The sequence below is a fragment of the Macaca nemestrina genome, chromosome 16 (genome assembly GCF_043159975.1).
Source record: "Macaca nemestrina isolate mMacNem1 chromosome 16, mMacNem.hap1, whole genome shotgun sequence".
NCBI lineage: Eukaryota > Metazoa > Chordata > Mammalia > Primates > Cercopithecidae > Macaca > Macaca nemestrina.
The window spans coordinates 5,166,156-5,185,290 of record NC_092140.1 but is presented as its reverse complement, the minus strand read 5'-3'; the positions used below and the strand labels follow the sequence as shown (position 1 = coordinate 5,185,290).

Sequence of the window (19,135 nt, the reverse complement as noted above, 5' to 3'; positions counted from 1 at the left end):
AATCCGTTCCAAGCGGCAACACTATAAAAGGAAGCATGCGCTTCGTTATTCTATTTGGTCCCCAGATGGCTGTTTTCCTTAGGCTGTTTCCTTGCAGATTTTGTCATAACAGAAAGACTCAGAGTGGTGCTGCCGTTTCACTTGACTGGCCGCTCCAATCACGTTATTACAAGGTTGCTATGAACCCATACCTTTTTGGATAATGTATTTTAATAGAAATTTGAGTAATTTCCCACACAATTAGTAATTCTGAGACCACTACAATGGATCTTGATCCTGGCTGTGATTCTGAAGTTCTGCTCTCTGATTCTGGGGTTAAGGGCACGATCACAAGTCCTGTGGCTGCACTTGAGTTCTGGTTCCATCATGTACCTATGGTTTCAGGGAACCACGTAATATAACAGAGCCTCAGCTTCCTTATTAGTAAAAGAAAGAGTGACAATTCTAGTGTCCGTATTGTAGAGAATTAAAGTAATTCTTACACGTAAGGTACTTAGTACAGGGTTACACCAAAAATGTTCTACATGTGTTGGTTTCATAATTTTCTTCTCAAAATTGTTATAAACTAATTATTATACAAATGATGTTTTCTTCATTATATCTTCATATTTAGGTCCCTTACAATTCCAGTTTTTAACCCTTAGCAGAGTCATAGAATTTAGCTCACACTACTATATGTATATGCAAAGAATAACCTATTTCTTATTTGGCCAGTAGTTGATTTTGTCTTATTCTTGAGTCCTTACTCATGGTAATGATGGGCAAGCCAGTTAATATTGAGTTTGTGGTTCTAACATGGTTCCATCTTGATCATGCAAACAGCCCTCTCAAAAAAACTGTCCTATCTAGGACAAACAAAACACAGATTGCCCTTTTCTCACTAGGATGATGCCTGGCTGGATGGAGGAAGAAGCTTATCTTCCTAGCATGTTTCCCTGTGATGAGAAGGACCTTCAGAGAGCTGGAGTGTAGCCCTGCTCTCATGCCCGGGCATTCCTGGGCAGTGTTCTTTATGAGTTTCATGATTGCCCACTTTAGTGATCTGGAGCTCTCCCTTGCTAGCTCATGAGAGCCAACTGTTAAAATTCCAGGAATTTTATGAGTTGGTTGTGAAACAGTTAAAAAATACCTATATTAAAAATTAACTGACATGAACTTACAATGCAGTAGATGGTATTTAAAGCAAAGGTAATAAAGATTCACTTTCTCCATGCTCAGCATTCTCCTTTGCCGTGTATATTTCCCCCTTTGTTCCACTTTTGTTTGATAAATTATACACTCAACCTCCAGGATAATATGCTAAATTTGCCTCACGTATATTCTGCATTTAAATTCAACATTTAGTAACCAGAAAGTTTGGAAAACATTCAGAATAGATCTTAAAGTATGGATTCTATGATATATTATTATGGGGTTTTATTACACATAGTCATTCCAGTCATTTATTGATCCTTACGAAGTGCCTGGAGCATGCTACATATGTTGTCTCATTTAATTCTCACAATATCCCCATGAAGTGAGTACGACTGTCCATTGTTTTACTGACAAAAAACTGAGACATAAAGTTCAGTAGCTTTCCAGGTCTCAGGCTGAAACCTGTGTAACTCCAAACCCAAAGAATATGGATCACTGATTTCTATTATGTATGATTCACTGTGTGTCTGCATAATGGACTCTGCATAAAAATCCGATTGCATTTTGCTAATATTATAACATGATACAATCTACTTCACACTATCTTTGTAGTGAGATCACGTTTGTGCTATCTCTTTGCAGAATATAAAAAAATCAATATTAGTTAATTCATGATGGATAATTTCATTTGCTAAAAGGATAAATACTAGAGTAAAAGTGCTGTCTATCATCTGAGGAAACCATTGGCAAATGTATGAAATGAACTTTCTATTATCATGAAAGGGATTTTAAACATTAAGAGTAATGAGTACATGAGGTTGCAAGAGGTGGCTTCATATATATATATATATGTATATATATATATATATATAGAGAGAGAGAGAGAGAGAGAGAGAGAGGCAGAAAAAGGGTGGGAGGAAGAGCATCTCCATACCATGTAACAGGACCATTCTTGGAAATACAGTGAAGAACAAGAGGAAAATGGCCTTGGCCTCCTCGACTTTTCTTGTAACAGCAGAGAAAGAAGATAACCCAGCTGGCAAATGAATACAACATGAGCTGTCAGGTTACAGCTGATCCTACAAGTTTGCCACCTTTGAGAATGTTTTTGTAACACACTACTCAATGTGAGCAGATTCTAGGTTATGAAAATAATTAAATCCTTGACTGCAGAAAGAACATCATCAAAGGAAAGTCCCTTGGCAATGAATAGATGTGAACATGCATCTATTTAGGAACTTCTTCCTGGATGTGCTCCAAGGGTGCGCTGATGTAAGGAAAGGGTGGCCGGGGCACACGGGGCAGGGCAGGCTGTCCTGGCTCACAGGTGGAGGCCTGTCTCCCTCATCATACCCACTGCACCCACCATCAAAGAGCTCGACCTTCCTGGAGAGGAGGCTTCGCATAGTCACGATGTCAGCCAAGACTCATGTTGCCTTCTGTGATATGCAGTTAGATTTGGGGAAGAGAGTCAGAGACTAGACATTGGAACACATAAAAGAATTGGAGTGCCATAGGAAAGATGGCCCCTTCAGGCAACATTTCACTTTACAGATAAAGTTAATTGGGAAGACAGTATGCCTCAGTGAGGTATGAGTTTGAACCTGAGCCATTTTGTACAGTTCTGTGTAATAATGAAATAAAAGAGTAACTGTTGCTTTAATTTTGTGTGTGTGGAAAATGCATTCATGGTATTTTATTAAAAGTATGGTATTGCTATTAGTAGTGGAAACCATTCTAGTGCGTTGGGGATTGAAGAACCTTTCTGTGTTGCTGGTCTTATAGCTTCATTTTAAGTAGCAGAGAATGGAACACAATCAATCAATCTCTTCATAGTCTGTGGCATTCTGTGTACTAATGAATTCACCTTTGCTGTTCAAATGGAAATACAGGTCACCTTTCAACTGTGAATTTATTCTAGTAATTGGTATATAGTTTGATCCATTTGACTTAACTAATTTGGATATATGTGGCTTTGTTCTGAAGCGCTTTGTGAGAATGGTGGAAACATTGCCAAGGGCTCATGGCACCAGTGGAAGGTTAATGTTAAAAAGGAAGCTTTTATTGCTTTAAGCCAATGGGCCTTAATGAATTAAAAATAAAAATAAAAATTCAGTGACCAGATGTACCATATGACCCAGCCATCCCATTACTGGGTATATACCCAAAGGATTATAAATGATGCTGCTATAAGGACACATGCACACATATGTTTATTGCGGCACTATTCATAATAGCAAAGACTTGGAATCAACCCAAATGTCCATCAGTGACAGATTGGATTAAGAAAATGTGGCACATATACACCATGGAATACTATGCAGCCATAAAAAAGGATGAGTTTGTGTCCTTTGTAGGGACATGGATGCAGCTGGAAACCATCATTCTTAGCAAACTATCACAAGAACAGAAACCAAACACCGCATGTTCTCACTCATAGGTGGGAACTGAACAATGAGATCACTTGGACTCAGGAAGGGGAACATCACACACCGGGGCCTATCATGGGGAGGGGGGAGGGGGGAGGGATTGCATTGGGAGTTATACCTGATGTAAATGACGAGTTGATGGGTGCAGCACACCAACATGGCACAAGTATACATATGTAACAAACCTGCACGTTGTGCACATGTACCCTACAACTTAAAGTATAATAATAATAAAAAAAAAATTCAGTGACCTAATGCCCATGTGAACCTAATGAAGTAATTTCTTTCATTTTGCTTTTTGTTCTACAATGGATGCAAACACCAGACACTTTGAAACAGTAAACTTTAAAAAATCTGTTTCACTTTCTCATTAATTTGCATGGTTGTGATAGGAAATTATGTTGCCCAACCATGGAATAAGTTTGAAGATGACGAGAAACACCACCAATCATCATGTAAAATAGGGTCAGATGGCACAGAAGCTATCTTTGTTGGTGTTCACAGCTGTTTGCGTTTTAGATGTTAATGAAAGGCTACACATTTGGTTCCACACGTGGAAGAAGGACGCTCTGTAACTCCATTCTCCTCTCTGTTGTTTTCAGTGCTTCGGCTCCTAAAGGAGGGGGCAGACCCCCACACCCTCGTCTCCTCGGGAGGGTCCCTGCTCCATCTGGTAAGAACCGGCACAATCAGTGCCAGTGCATGGGGACACCCGGGGGAGAATACATTACAGGTTCCAACCCAGGAACGAAATGCACATCTCACGGACGATGATCAGAAGGAGGATGTGTTTCTAATTAACAGGCTTGGATAATCTGCTGCAATTATTGTTAATTACTGTATTGAAGTTTGTAAGTAATCTTTCATCAATGAAGTTAGAATTTCTGCCCTAAAGAAATCACTTTTAAAAACTAATAGCCTTCAAAATAAGTTAAATAATATTGTATCAGTTATACAGTATTAGGCAATCATCCTTTCTTTTTTCCCACAAGTTGTCCTTATTCCTCTAATGAAATTTTACTATATTTTGCTCGTGATCCAGCTCATAGAAATGCAAATACAGCCTGCCCTGTAGTATTTTAGAAACAAAGAAGGGGGTAAGTGAATAAATAAGTAACTACATTTAAAAATATTATATTATAAATAACTACATTTAAAATATCATGTTAGGTATGTGCAAGAAATTTTTGCTGGTTCTGTTAGGGGCCAAAATAAAGTAAAAGTCAATAAGTATTCGATTTGGTGGTCTTTACAACTAATTTAAAGATAGGAACTTAATTTTGAAAAATATAAATTAACGTAAGATATCAGTCTAATTTATGACTGTCTTTCAACACAAAAAATAATGTTGTATTTCTTCACACTATAGCAAACTGTAGTAGAGGGGGTCACGCCCTTAACTTCCAGAAGCTTCTTAACATCACATAAATTTTCAACCTTGATTGCACCTGGGAATCACATGGGTGTTATTAAAATACTGACACCTGACTCCCAACCCGAGTTGCACTCACGAAGATTCTTCTTTTTTCTGGGATGTAGCTTGACCACTGGGAGTTGTTAAGACTTCCCAGGTGATTCTAATTTATGGCCAACGTTGGGGAAAAACTGCACGAAAGAGAAACTGGTGTATACCAAAGGCTCAAGCGATCTGGAATGCAAGTTATTACATAGTCAGCAGAACAGAAAAAGAACAGAGAATATTGTGATAGAAGACAGTTTGCCAAAGAACATAGGCGCTTTCTCTCTAGCATTGGAAATAGATACAAAGAGAGATTTCCAGGTAACCTTTTCCTTCTCTGGAATGTTTTGGTTATGAAATATCTCTGTTTTACACTCAGATACTTATATGACTTCCATGATATTTTCAAGGAGTCGTACCTCATTAGTCCCTAGATCCTAGGTTTTATTTTAAGCAATCCTACTAGGCCCATTCTGCTAAGAGTCTTCCGTAGATCAATATTCTCTTCATGGCAAATATCATAAGCCTGTTTTTTTTGTTTGTTTGTTTGTTTGTTTTTGTTGTTGTTGAGACGGAGTCTCGCTCTGTCCCCCAGGCTGGAGTGCAGTGGTGCCATCTCCACTCACTGCAAACTCCGCCTCCCGGGTTTACGCCATTCTCCTGCCTCAGCCTCCCAGGTAGCTGGGACTACAGGCGCCCGCCACCACGCCCGGCTAATTTTTTGTATTTTTAGTAGAGATGGGGTTTCACCGTGTTAGCCAGGATGGTCTCAATCTCCTGACTTCATGATCTGCCTGCCTCGGCCTCTCAAAGTGCTGGGATTACAAGCGTGAGCCACCGCGCCCGGCCCATCAGCCTGTTTTTCAGAAGGTCTAGTTATCAGCATGTTTGCACGTCCCAGTAGAAGACAGACCTCTTCCGTGAACAAATCAGTGCAAGTCATTGTTGCTGTTACTAGGAAAGTGTTATTTCTGTGTATTTATGTGTGAGAGAGAAAGAGGAAGGAAAGGAGAAGGAAGAGGAGAGGGAAGGGAAACACAAGGGGCACAGGGGACAGCGAGAGACTGTCACTTCTTCACGTGTGTGTATACATATAGAGAGAGATTAGATTGATATGTTAATTTTGATATTTTTCAAAATTAAGTTCCTATCTTTAAATTAATTGTGAAGACCACCAAATCAAATACCTGTTGTCTTTTACTTTATGTTTGTCCCTAACAGATATAGATAGGTAGGTAGATAGGTAGGTAGGTAGATAGATAGAGATAGAGATAGAGATATATAGTATCTGACTTTGAATGAACACATGCATCTCTATGCTCCCAATCAACAAATTAGCAGTTGCTTTCTTGACCTTTGAAATGAAGCCACACCACCACCATCTCTCATCCCCTTGGCAGCTGCCAGCCAGTTTTAAACCGCCATCTCTCTTTTCTGGATAAACAGCTTTCTCACTCTTCTCCCAGGTTCCATCTTTGCCTACACCGTCCTGTTTCCCATTCTCAGCCAGGTCATGTCACTTCTGTATCTGAAATGCTCCAACAGCTTTCCTTCTCTCATAAGTAAAAGCCAAAGTCCTGCTTATGACCACACCATGATCTGTCTCAAGCCCCAGCCCACAGCCGTTGCATCTTCTCCAGTCACTTTCCCTCTGTGCTCTGCTCTGCTGACACCAGCCGTCTTGCTGCTCATTCAGCACCGGCCTGTGCTCCTGCTTCGTGTGCTCTTGCCAGGTTTCCACATGGTACAAGCCTCCCAGATGTACACGGCTCGCTTGCTGACTTGCTGTGGGTCTCTGCTCAACGTGATCTAAAGGAGCAGCCCTCCCTGGCTTGCCCTATGGGGTATAGTAACTCACCGCTGATGCCTCACAAGCAACTTCACTTCCATCCCTTTATCTTGTTCTTTCCCATCTTTTATAGCACACTTGTCACCAAACCCATCGTAGGTTCAGGTGACTCTTTTCTATTTCCTAGAATGTTAGCTCCATCAGAGGCAGGACTTGTCATATTTTCATGAATATTATAATGCCCAGGAGAGCGCCTGATACTCAGAGATGCTCAGTAGCTTTGTTAAGGAGATAAGCTAATTAATTAATGTTACTACTTAATTAATATCTGACACTGTGATAGATATTGGGGTGAAAAGATGCAAAATGCATATACTGTGTGCATCTGAGGGAGACAGAAAAAGAAACTGCTGATTGCAGCGGACTGAAGAGGGATACGCAGATGACAGTGAAGGAGGCAAACAATGGGGCCACTCGGCTGCCTCTGGGCATCAGTTACAAAGGCTTTTCTCACTCTCCTGGTCCGGCTTAATAACCCTTTTGTCCAAGCTCTCATAACATACACTCCTTGCTTCTCTGTAGATATTGCCACAATGGAGTATAATTAATGGAATATGTGGCTTTTTCTCTCTGCTAGACTGAAATCTCAGAAACCGTGACTGTCTTGGATACTTTTCTTAGCATGTGATGCATAGTGAATACTTGTCCAAGGTCTCATAATGTACCCTCCTTGCTTCTCCATAGATCTTGTCACAATGGATTCTAATTAATGGAATATGTGGCTTTTTCTCTCGGCTAGACTGAAATCTCAAAAACTGTGGCTGTCTTGTATACTTTTCTGTTCTTAGCATGTGATGCATAGTGAATACTCAATACATAGTCAGTGAATGAATGAATGAGCTCTAAGGATATAAGGCGTGATGCATAGTGAATACTCAATACATAGTCAATGAATGAATGAATGAGCTCAAAGGATATAAGGCGTGATGCATAGTGAATACTCAATACATAGTAAATGAATGAATGAATGAGCTCTAAGGATATAAGGCGTGATGCATAGTGAATACTCAATACATAGTCAATGAATGAACGAATGAGCTCTAAGGATATAAGGCGTGATGCATAGTGAATACTCAATACATAGTCAATGAATGAATGAATGAGCTCTAAGGATATAAGGCGTGATGCATAGTGAATACTCAATACATAGTCAATGAATGAACGAATGAGCTCTAAGGATATAAGGCGTGATGCATAGTGAATACTCAATACATAGTCAATGAATGAATGAATGAGCTCTAGGGATATAAGCGTCTCTTTGGGTGAAGACCTAGTTAACAGTATACAGAGTATACTCTAAGCCTGGGTAACAGAGTATAAAGATTCAGAAATGGTAGCATTTGAAGGAAAAAGAAATGAGAAGATTAAACTGATGAGGGAGATGGAAAGCACTTTATTAACTCCCAACCCAGTGCAAAAATATTGTATTTTTATATTGTTATGCAAAGGTTGTGAGACTAGGACAAAGTGGAAGATGAATCTGGAAGACGGATAAGGAAACCTCGTGGCAGCTGAAGGAGGGGGCGCTTAGTGCTGAAGTCTCCTTTTCCTGGGGTTACCAAGTAAATAAAACAAATGAAAAATTGCAGGTTGCTGGAGAGATGAAATTACAGGGTTTCAAAATGTCTTAAGTACTGAAAAAGGCAATTTAGCCATCTAAAATGTCAAGCGTGAGTATCTGTGCTGTTTGCCTCACCTTTTGGGCGTCCCACGTTATGGAGCCTGAAGCTTCATCAGCACGGAGCTCTAATTATAGACGATCAGGGACTTGGAGGGAAAAGCAGAATGCGTTTGTGGAGCATCAGGAATCAGCTGCAGAAATTACTGCGTTGTGTTGTTTACCTCAATTGTTGTTAAAAGTGGATATTTGAGAAACATTTTAATATTTTTGGCCATATAACATCTTTAGTTTTATCTTCTTTTTCATAAAATTTCAACAAATACATCTGAATTAATCTTTTTACCTCATCCTCTATTGAATCATGTCTGTGTTAAACCTATGGCAGGTATCAGGTACTCTGACAGAAGGGGATTAATTGCAAAAAGTAACAACGTCTGTATCCCAGGCATTTGGTCTCATGAGGACAGTATAGACGAAACCTTACATTTAACTCTTTGCAAAAAAAAAAAAATTATGTTTATGAATTAAAAAACAGTATTACATAGGTTTTGCTAAAATGTCTGGAGTTTTGTTAGTACCTTTATTCAATGAGCAATTGAGAAGGAGCTCCTGATGGTAACTGAACCCTCAGCCTCAGACTATAGCCAAGTTTGGATGAAATATATTAGAAATAAGAAATACTCTTTCTTTGATCAAGTGAATTATAGATATAGGAATTTAAACAGTGGAATTCATGTAGCTGTTAAAAATATTGAGCCGGCCGGGCGTGGTGACTCACGCCTGTAATCCTAACACTTTGGGAGGCTGAGGCGGGTGGATCATGAGGTCAGGAGATTGAGACCATCCTGGTTAACAAGGTGAAACCCGTCTCTACTAAAAATACAAAAAATTGGCTGGGTGTGGTGGCGGGCGCCTGTAGTCCCAGCTACTCAGGAGGCTGAAGCAGGAGAATGGTGTGAACCCGGGAGGTGGAGCTTGCAGTGAGCTGAGATCACGCCACTGCACTCCAGCCTGGGCGACAGAGCGAGACTCCATCTCAAAAGAAAAAAATATATATATATTGAGCCATAATGTATCTGAAACTATGTCCAAAACATATTATACATGTCCAAAGCCGGTTACAGAATAGTGTGTATAGCACAATCGGATGTATGAGAGAGAGAGAGAGAGAGAATCCTTTTAATAGCCAATGGAGGATCTTGAAGACCAGATAAGCAATTTTCAACAGTGACTCAGGTTGGGTAAAGGGGACAAGGTCTTTTAATTTTTTTGTTTCCTTTTTACAAATGACTTGAACATTTTAAATAAGCATGCATGTTTCATATAATAAAACTAACATAAAACTAGTTAAGACTGTTTTTATTTAAATTTTGAATTATTTAATAATTTTGCTACTCTAACAAGAAAATGTGCTGCTCAAAACCGAGCTGCTTTTTGTGCTTCACCATCAGTTTCTCTAAAGGCTTGGATGCTATAGGAAGCAGAGATAATTAGCAACTTACTACATAGAGGCGGTTCAACAGCCTAATTTTCAAACTCTAGCAGAAAATAATGTATTTTACAGAGGCAGAATATCAGGATTCCAGAGAAAATGCCTAGAGAAGTATCTTATTTTTAAAAATATATAGTGTTAAAGAACAAAAATAGTTGGTGTGTGGAAGGTGCCCACCAGTGACCCTGCCCACCCACCTGGACACTGGCCATTGAACTCCAACCCCCTTTTCTGCTTTCCTAGAAGAAAAAGGGCAAGAGCTACAAGGGCAGACTCTAGCAAGAACATCGTTCACAGCAGAAGACAATGTCCCCTCTGCACAGGGGCGTTTTCCACACGGGGCCCCCACTCCACATCCTCCAAGGACCTCACAGGGGCTGTTCCTGCATGTTCCTTGGAGGATGTGGAATGGGAGCCCCATGGAGGATGCAGCAGCAGAAAGCAGGAGGCAGGTGAGGGGCAGGGAAGAGAGTGGGCACAGCCAGGCGAGTTGGGTGATCTGACGTCTGAGGGTGAGTGCTGCAGGGTGCTGCCTGGCCCTGGCAAACAGGCAATGGAGGGGCCACGGACTGTGAACAAGAGACTCTTCACATAACCCCAGGGGTGCAATTCAAGATTCAAAATTCTGGCTGGATGTGGCTTTTTCAAATTCAATGTCTTTTGGGTCCTTGAGAACCATCACATTCATAATTGGAAAGTCCCTAGTTCAGAATTTTAGATCATTAGTGAAATCTCCAGCTACATCTTGGATGAGAATAATAACCTTGACCTGCCTGCGGGCGTATTTTTATCATGATTCCCTGCATGCTTGACTTAGAGGGCAAAAGGGCAACAGAAGAGCACGTTGTGATGATGCTTTAAATGCTACCAGAAACCCAGTGGATGAGTTTTCCATTTTTTAGGAATACACACAGGCCTGATTTGCTCCACATCAAACGATCAAAGAAAGGCCCCAGTGAGGTTAGTAGCTAGATTTTGTGTTTTGTTTTTATATCTTTGTAATAAGGATCCCAAATTATTAAGAATCAGAACTCTTTCCTGGCAGGGTGAAGGCAGATAACAAGGCATTTTTCACAGACTTCTGATAGAATTGTAACTACCCTAAGGAAACTTGCAGAAATCCACCTTCAAAGCCACTGGTAACAAAATCTTTCCTAGAGAAACTAGAGGTTTCTAGCGAGAAAGGGTTTCCTTACTTATCAGCCTGAAACTCACCTACTTAGAAAGTCCTTCCTTAAGCAATCTTAATAATTTATATTACTCTCTAGATGTACCAAACTGCTAATAATTCCACAAATGGCTGTTTCCATTCCTCCTCGATATCGCTCAGGCTGTTTCTTACTCTGGCGAGCTCTACTGAGACAGGCCAGCAGCTCACCACTGTCCCCTCTCAGCTTTCTGCCTGCGTCATCCCCCAATTGTAGGTTGTTCTTCCAGAGGTGAGTTCTTGTTTATAATATCAGCCCTCTGGCTTAGCACAGCGCTGGGTGCATAGTAGTTCCTCAATGAAAATATAGGTTTAACTAACAGATATATGAATGTCTCACCCCAGGCTGCCTCCACTTGTTAAATGCCTCCTGATCCTTCAAGACTAGCTCCTGTGTTCCCATATCCAATTATCCAATTCCCATCAGGCTGTTAGGTACCTTCTGCTGTGACTGCATAGAATGCTATGCATACCCTTTATCACAAACCTCACACTATCAAACAGCACTATCTCTTAAGAGTAGTTACTGTGTAATTCACCTTCATATATACCTTGCCAAGTGCAGCTGGAATATCATGTTGCCTAATAAAATCTAGAGAATTTAAAATACAGCAAACCAGTGCTGCTGATGAAGGAGATGGGTTTATACTCACTTAACAGGAAAACAGGTTTTTAGGATTTTAAAATTTCTGGATGTGGTTCAGTGTTTAGAGTCCAGTTCCATTGGCCGGAAGCCGTGGCTCTCTGCAGTACAAATAGAAATAATAAATATAATTCAACTCACCGCATTCTGCGTAGTTTATCTATGGCGAGATAACCTGGAATATAATATTTGCCAGAGGGAAGATCATGAAAAGCAAAAATAAGTATGTTCAAGATGACACTACAGTGAATATGATCCTTCAGTGTGATGTAGTGGCAGAGAAGTGGACGTGAGTTTGCACAGATGCAAGCACAAGCTAAAAGGGCCGGTCGGCATTGCTGTTGAATAAAAACGAGTGTATGGAAGTTCCAGAATGATGTTAGATTTTGAGAAATTGCAAAAAAAATTAAATTTGTTTTGCTACTGATATAAATTTATCTCTTTTGTCCCCCACTTTTCTTCTCTGTCACTGTTTCTGACTTTATAGAAATGTTCTTTGAACTACTGAGAACTCATAAACATAGGACAAAAACATGGACTATATCTCATTCAAATTGTGCACCTCACATCGCTGCTTCTTCCCCCATAGCTACTAAAAGTTCAGAGCTTTTTTTTTTTTTTTAAATTTACCTGTAGAACTGTGCCTGGCACATGACATTCACGAAGACAACCCCGGATCAAACTGGATGCTTTCTTAATAATTCTTTCTCTAGTCTCCTCTACCATGACTGCTCCATAACCACTACAGAGAAGGGAAGGGGAAGCTCTCATTGTGAAACATGTAGACTTGTGAAAACTCATGTTAAAATAGATCCAACCCTCATTTTAAAAATTGATGAAAGATAACTCTTATGTATGAACCACAGAATTTGATATGAACCTTCAGACTTGATGTGTGATTTGTAAATATTTGTAATAATTTTCTGATTTACTGAGCGATAGATTTCAGGGTCATTCATGATATGTTCATTAGCCAATTAGAAGGGCCAGAATCCAGAAACCACCCCTTACACCAAGACAGAAAACACACACACACACACACACACACACACACACACACACACACACATTTTAAGTTCAAAGTTCCCTTTGCTTGTCATTTGGTTCCTATGATTTTCAGTACTTTCAGATGAATCGGCAATGTGAATTGTGTTGAGTTTGTATATTAAGACATATTACCTTTGTTTAGAAAGTTACAAATGAGTGAAGGAGTGTAGTACAAGAGAAGTTGTGAACTGCTGATGCAGTGTTGAAAGGATTTGTTGACATGTTCTAATCACACAGTCAAAGGCTTGGACAGCCTTTGAGGAAGGACGTGCTCTCTCATCACCTTGCGCTCTCAGTTTGTCTTAGGAGGCTGAATGAGATATTTTAGTCACAGATTGGGATGCCAGAATGTAATATTTCAGAGTGAAACCAGTCTTGCTAAATGACAAACCAGAAGGGTGGATAAAGTTTGTTGGAGTCCAGGAGGGATGACATTTTGGGGTTCTTATGTGGAATAAGTGGTATCGTTAATGCTTCCTCTGTTGATGGTGTTCTAAGTGGAAAGAAGACTGTCATCGTGGTCCCCAAGTCTTCCATGACAGAGAAGAGTGACCAGGTTGGGAGAAGAGGTAGTACATAAGGGTGGGGTAAATCTTAGAAAGAAGCACATCAACGTAAGCATCCAGTGATTCCAGAAGAATCAACGATAAGCTCAGAAGATATCCAAACTTTTTTAGTGCTCTGTGGAAGAATAAGTTTCCCTACACTGGACGAGGCTGCAGGAGAGATGCCGTTTTCAGGGAGACTGACTTCCATTTAGGTTCTCTGGACATTTCCAGAAATGGAAATTGAGCTGGGTTCCCATCATTCCCTGGAGGGGAGTAATCTGTGGCCATGCAGGAATCTAGGAGCTTAGTTGATTAAAGGGCTTGGTAATTCAGGGCAGGCATCACAGGTAGGTTACCCATATAGTCACACAGGGCCTTCTTTTTAGAAAGGTACCATGCTTGGTATGCTTGGTTTCACCCTCTGTTATCACTATCTTGAAATTGTCAATAATTTTAAAACTAGAAGCCGCAGATTTTCATTTTGCACTGGGTCCCACCTTAGCTAGCTCTTCTTGGCATTTCGAGTGGTAAATGAAGGTGACAGCAGGAGCTTGGGGACCTGGCTCCAGGTTGCAGGTGGAGGACCTGGTGGTGTCGGAGTTCTGCTGGGCATAATAGAATGTGGGTTCAGTCACTTTCTTGGTGCCATAAAGTGTCACCGGAAAGTGACTGATGTAAGGAAGAGCAACGTGAGTTGGGAGGAAGATTTCCTGACTTGAAGAAAATTCTTTCTAGGGTAATAGATTTACTACATAACAATATTATAAGAACGTTGTAACAGGAATGTTCCGCCATCATACCCTTTTCAGACAAGAGTGACTAGAAGGTATGTATTGCTGTCAAATTATTATTCATAATCCTCTGAAATGTGATTCCCAAAATTATATCACTTGAGAGGGGCTGATACCACTTTCAACGCTGGATCTAATTAACTCTGTTTGATGAAACACAGTGAAAATCCAAGCTGCAGGTATCTGAATATAAATGTAGATTCCTGAGGTGCAGGTCAAGGATATCTTGACAGGCGCAGAAGGAGGAGGTCACATCTTTATTGATTATATGCTGAGCTATCACAAAGCTAAAGAGAGTAGAAAAGGAATTACTTGCATATGAATTTTCTAAAATGAACTGGATTGGGGCCTCACATTCTAACATCAATTTATTGAACTTTCCTACTGTGCCACTCACCTTCTGTGTCCTTGCACCCAAACCTGAAGCTCCAGGGGATGAGGCCTCAGTTCATACGGTCAGGACACTGAGTCTAGTGATCATTTTATTGCTACACATCACCAAGAACATCAGATACAGAAAGACCTTAGTTCAAAACCAAAATTATAAGAATTCACATTTGTCATTGCACCCATTGCTTACTTGAATCCTAATAATGATGTCTGCTAATACATTCCTCCATACTCTTTAGGGACCTCACACCGTGCTTGTTTGCTGTGGTGGTTATACACTCTTGACACAACCTGATAATAGGGGACGGTATGAGTATTCAGTTAGTGTATCATGATTTCGAACCATAATTTGAACACCCATTTGTTTGGTGAAGTGAGAGATTAAATATTTTGCCTAATCTTTGAAGCTGTTTTTTTGTTTCTTTTTACATACTGAATTTTGAGAGTTCTTTGTATATTCATGATAAATGTCTTTTAACAGATGGGTGTTTTGTGGATATTTTTTTCTTAGATTATGGCTTGTCTTTTTATACACTGAGAAGTATCTCCTGAGGAACAGAGGATTTTTATTTTAATTAAATTCAGTTTGCTAATATTTCCCTGATAGGCTGCATTTTTAGTCATCACTAAGATTTTCTGTTATGTTCTTTTTAGAACTTTTGTAACTTTTGGTTTTACATCTTTTGCAATTTTACATGATGAGTAATATTTGAATATAGGGCAAAATGTAGGTCAAAAGGATTTTTATACATGTGTGTACTCAATTGTTTCAGTATAGTTGACTGAAAGAACATTCCTTCTTCACTGAATTTCCCTTGCCACTGTCTTAAAAATTAGTTGTCTCTACATGAATTGATCTATTTCTAAATTCTCTGTTGTGTTCATTGATTAATTTGATTTTATGCCAACACCACACTGCTTTGATTGCTATAACTTCATAATGAGGCTTGAAATTAGGTAGCTTTAGTTCATGAATTTTGGGTTCCACCACCCTAAACTTTTTGGGGCAATTTTAGGTCCTTTGCATTAACTTATGAATTTTAGATTCAGCTTTTCAATATATACAAAAAAAACTCATCTGGAATTATGACACATTTGGATTGAATCTCCAGATCAATCTGGGAAGGAATGGTTTCCTAACAATATTGCATCTGCTGACCTAAGAACACACTATAAATTTCCATTTATTTAGGTTTTAAAAAAATTTATCTCACTAATATTTTGTTGATTTTGGTGTGCAGGTCTTACTGTATGTTTTGTCAGATTTATCCCTAAGTATTTCAATATCCTTAATGCTATTTTAATTTAAAAATTATTTTTCAAAGGCTTACCACTAGCATATAGGCATATCTTTGTTTTGTTGTATAGTGATCTTCCGTCTTTCAACTTTGCTAACTTAATTATTGGTTCTAATAACGTTGCATATTCCATTATATTTTCTACATAGACAATCATGTCATATGTGAATAATGGCAGTTTTAATTATTTCTTTTCAATCTAGATGAATGTATTTGCTTACTCCTTCCTTTTTGCCATGGCTGGAACTGCCAGTGGAATGTTGAAGGGAAGTGGTAAAAGTGAACACGCTTGTTGTCATCTTGGTTTCAGTGCAAAGTGTGGAGGGTTTCTTGGAGACAATTATTAGCTCTTGCTTTGTTATCCAGTCTAATACTCCCTGCCTTTTGTGTCATTTAGAATATGTACACTTAGTTATATGGTTACTTACATGTTTAGGTTGAAATCTACCACCTTCCTTTTTTTTTTGGTACGTGTCCCATTTGTTTCTCTCTCCTCTTTTTCTGCCTTCTTTAGGTTTGAGTATTTTTCATGAATCAGTTTTATCTCTTTTGTGGTATTATGCACTGTGCATGTTATTTTCGTGTTGCTTTAGTATTTTTAGGATACATCTTTGACTTAACCCTCTCTCGTTTCAAGTGGCATCCTATCCATTCACATGTAGCATAAAAACATTCCTTAAAATATTATGTTTTCATTTCTCCCCTTCCAGCCTTTGTTTTGTTGCTGTAATATATTTTAATCTGTATACATTATAAACCTCATACTCTTTCATGATTTTTAAACAATTATATTTTAAATAGACTAAATGAAAAAATATATATAACTCACACAGTCACAATTCTCAGTGCTCTTCGTTCTGACATAATCTTTTAAGAAGATATCCCACAGATCACTGATGCTCTGCCATTTAAAAAAAATCATTTTTCTTTCCTTGTCATATTTTGTTTAATTTATGTTACTGCTAAAAGAAAGAATACAAGGAAATATCAAATTATTACAAACTGATTTGTAAATCTTTTCAAAAATCTTTTCTTCTGAAATATCTAGTCTGCTGTTGATCCCATCTCAGCCATTAAAGGTCTCATCTCTGAAAGTTAAATTTGAGTCTTTTGAATATCTTTCATGTATGTACTTAACATCTTCAATAGATCCCCTAACTTTTTGAACATAGGGAATATAGTTATAAATATGATTTTAACACCCAGTTTGCTCATTCCACCAGGTGTATCTGTTCACTGTGGATCCTGTTTTCCTGCTGTTTTTGTATACTTGGCAATTTTTTTGTTGGATTCTAGACACAGTAAATTTTGCCTTGTTGGGTATTCAGTATTTTTGTAAACAATCTTGAACTCTTTTGGGGCTACTAAATTATTTGGAAACAATTTCATCTCTTCAGGGCCTGAATTTGAAATTTTTTAGTTGGGAACAGAGCAGCATTTAGTTTAGGACTCATATTTCCCTCCACTGAAGCAAAACACATCTAGTACTCTACCCAGTGCCCTGTCAGTTACGCAGTTTTCAGTATGGTTGGCAGGAACAGGCACCATTTCTTGTAATTTATGAGCCCTGAGTTCTCTTTCTTTTCAGGCAGTTCTTTGCCTGACCTTGGGCAGTTTCCTAGAGTGCATCTGCTGATCATTATTCAGCTGAGCACTTGAGGGAGGCATTCTTTAGAACTTTAAAGTTTTTCTCTGTGCAGCTTTGTCCTCTCTGCTACTCTGCTCTGTGAAATGTAACCACCCTGGTCTCTCAAGACATTTCAAGAGCCAGCCTTGGTCAAACTGGGTTCTTCTCCCTGTGCTGTAGCCTGGGAACTCTCTCAAGGTAGGAGGCTGGAACGGTAGTAGGGCTTATCTTGTTTGCTGCCCATCATTCAGAGGTCATATATTTTGTTTTTCTTTTTTAGTTGATTCAAGCAGGAAGGTACATCTGGTCCCTGTTACAGGGAAGCAAAAATTCTACAATGATTTGTTTTTAATGGTACTATCCAGTGAATTGGTGGGTAAATTTGTGTGACAGTGCTTCCAGTGGGATATTGATTGGCATTCCTTTGGGGTGGGAAATCTGTTCTATGCATACACATCACAGAAAAAGTGTGTATCTCATAACCCAGAAATTGTGCTGACCTATTTAATAAGAAGTTTTTAAAAACTAATTGTACTGATATGCATTTGGCATTAATGTAACTTGTAGATGTAAATATGAAAAATACTCATAAGGCCGGGTGTGGTGGCTCTCACCTGTAATCCCAGCACTTTGGGAGGCCAAGGCAGGGGGATCACAAGGTCAAGAGATTGAGACCATCCTGGCCAACATGGTAAAACCCTATCTCTACTAAAAATAAAAAAATTAGCTGGGCGTGGTAGCATGTTTCTGTAGTCCCAGCTACTCAGGAGGCTGAGGTAGGAGAATTACTTGAACCTGGGAGGTGGAGGTTGCAGTGAGCCAAGATCATGCCACTGCACTCCAGCCTGGTGACAAAGCAAGACTCTTGTCTCAAAAAAAAAAAAAAAGAAGACGAAAAATAAAAATACTCATAAAAGGACTAGATGATTTGAAGAGGTCAATGCAAATAAATATGTGGGACTTTTCAAAAATTAGAAATTCAAGATGATAAAGGCAGAACATCAAAGTACAGGACTCATTTAAGCACAGTTGCATAGATTGTACACCCGTGATGCCAGCCCTGACTTACACATACAGTATTTACCTGAGTTTGAACTATAGATAGTAAATTAAGTTGCTTGGTGGTTTGATTTAGTAAATTATTGAACATATATAAAATGCAACAGTATAAAATCATAAAAATTCATTTTAGGAGACTCTAATTTCAACTGTTAACTTTTACAGTATGACATGCTATGAAATGTGACTAGGGTGAAGGCTACAGATGGGAATGTTGAGGAATTAAGTTGCATGGATTCTAAAGGGCCTTGTCTATCTTGGATGCAATTAAATAGTTACACTTTATTCTTTTGGCAGTGACAAACTATGCATGTTTTAGAGTAGAAGGGTACTGTGATCAACTCTGTACTTTTAGGAAGATAATTATTATAATTCAAGTTTTATAAAAAAAAAAAATCCTATTTCCAAATGAAATAAAAACCAGTAAGTGAGTACTTTTTTTGACCTTCCTACTATCTACCCTGATTTTCTTCTTTCTGTCTGCTGTTCCTTGACCCAGTTCCCCAGAGGTCTTGCATATGTTCTTTTCCTTGTTGGTTAG

General features: G+C 39.0%; 1 protein-coding gene across 8 annotated transcripts in view; it reads left to right on the top strand.

The window, feature by feature from the left end:
* The window catches only part of LOC105485316 (myosin XVI), a 703,391-nt gene that overhangs the window by 213,585 nt on the left and 470,671 nt on the right, over positions 1-19,135 (top strand). For all 8 annotated transcript variants that reach the window (XM_011747599.2, XM_071081051.1, XM_011747600.3 and 5 more), the window contains one exon: positions 4,166-4,236. In XM_011747599.2, coding sequence (XP_011745901.2) covers positions 4,166-4,236 — 71 coding nt within the window. The remainder of the gene's footprint in view (positions 1-4,165; positions 4,237-19,135) is intronic.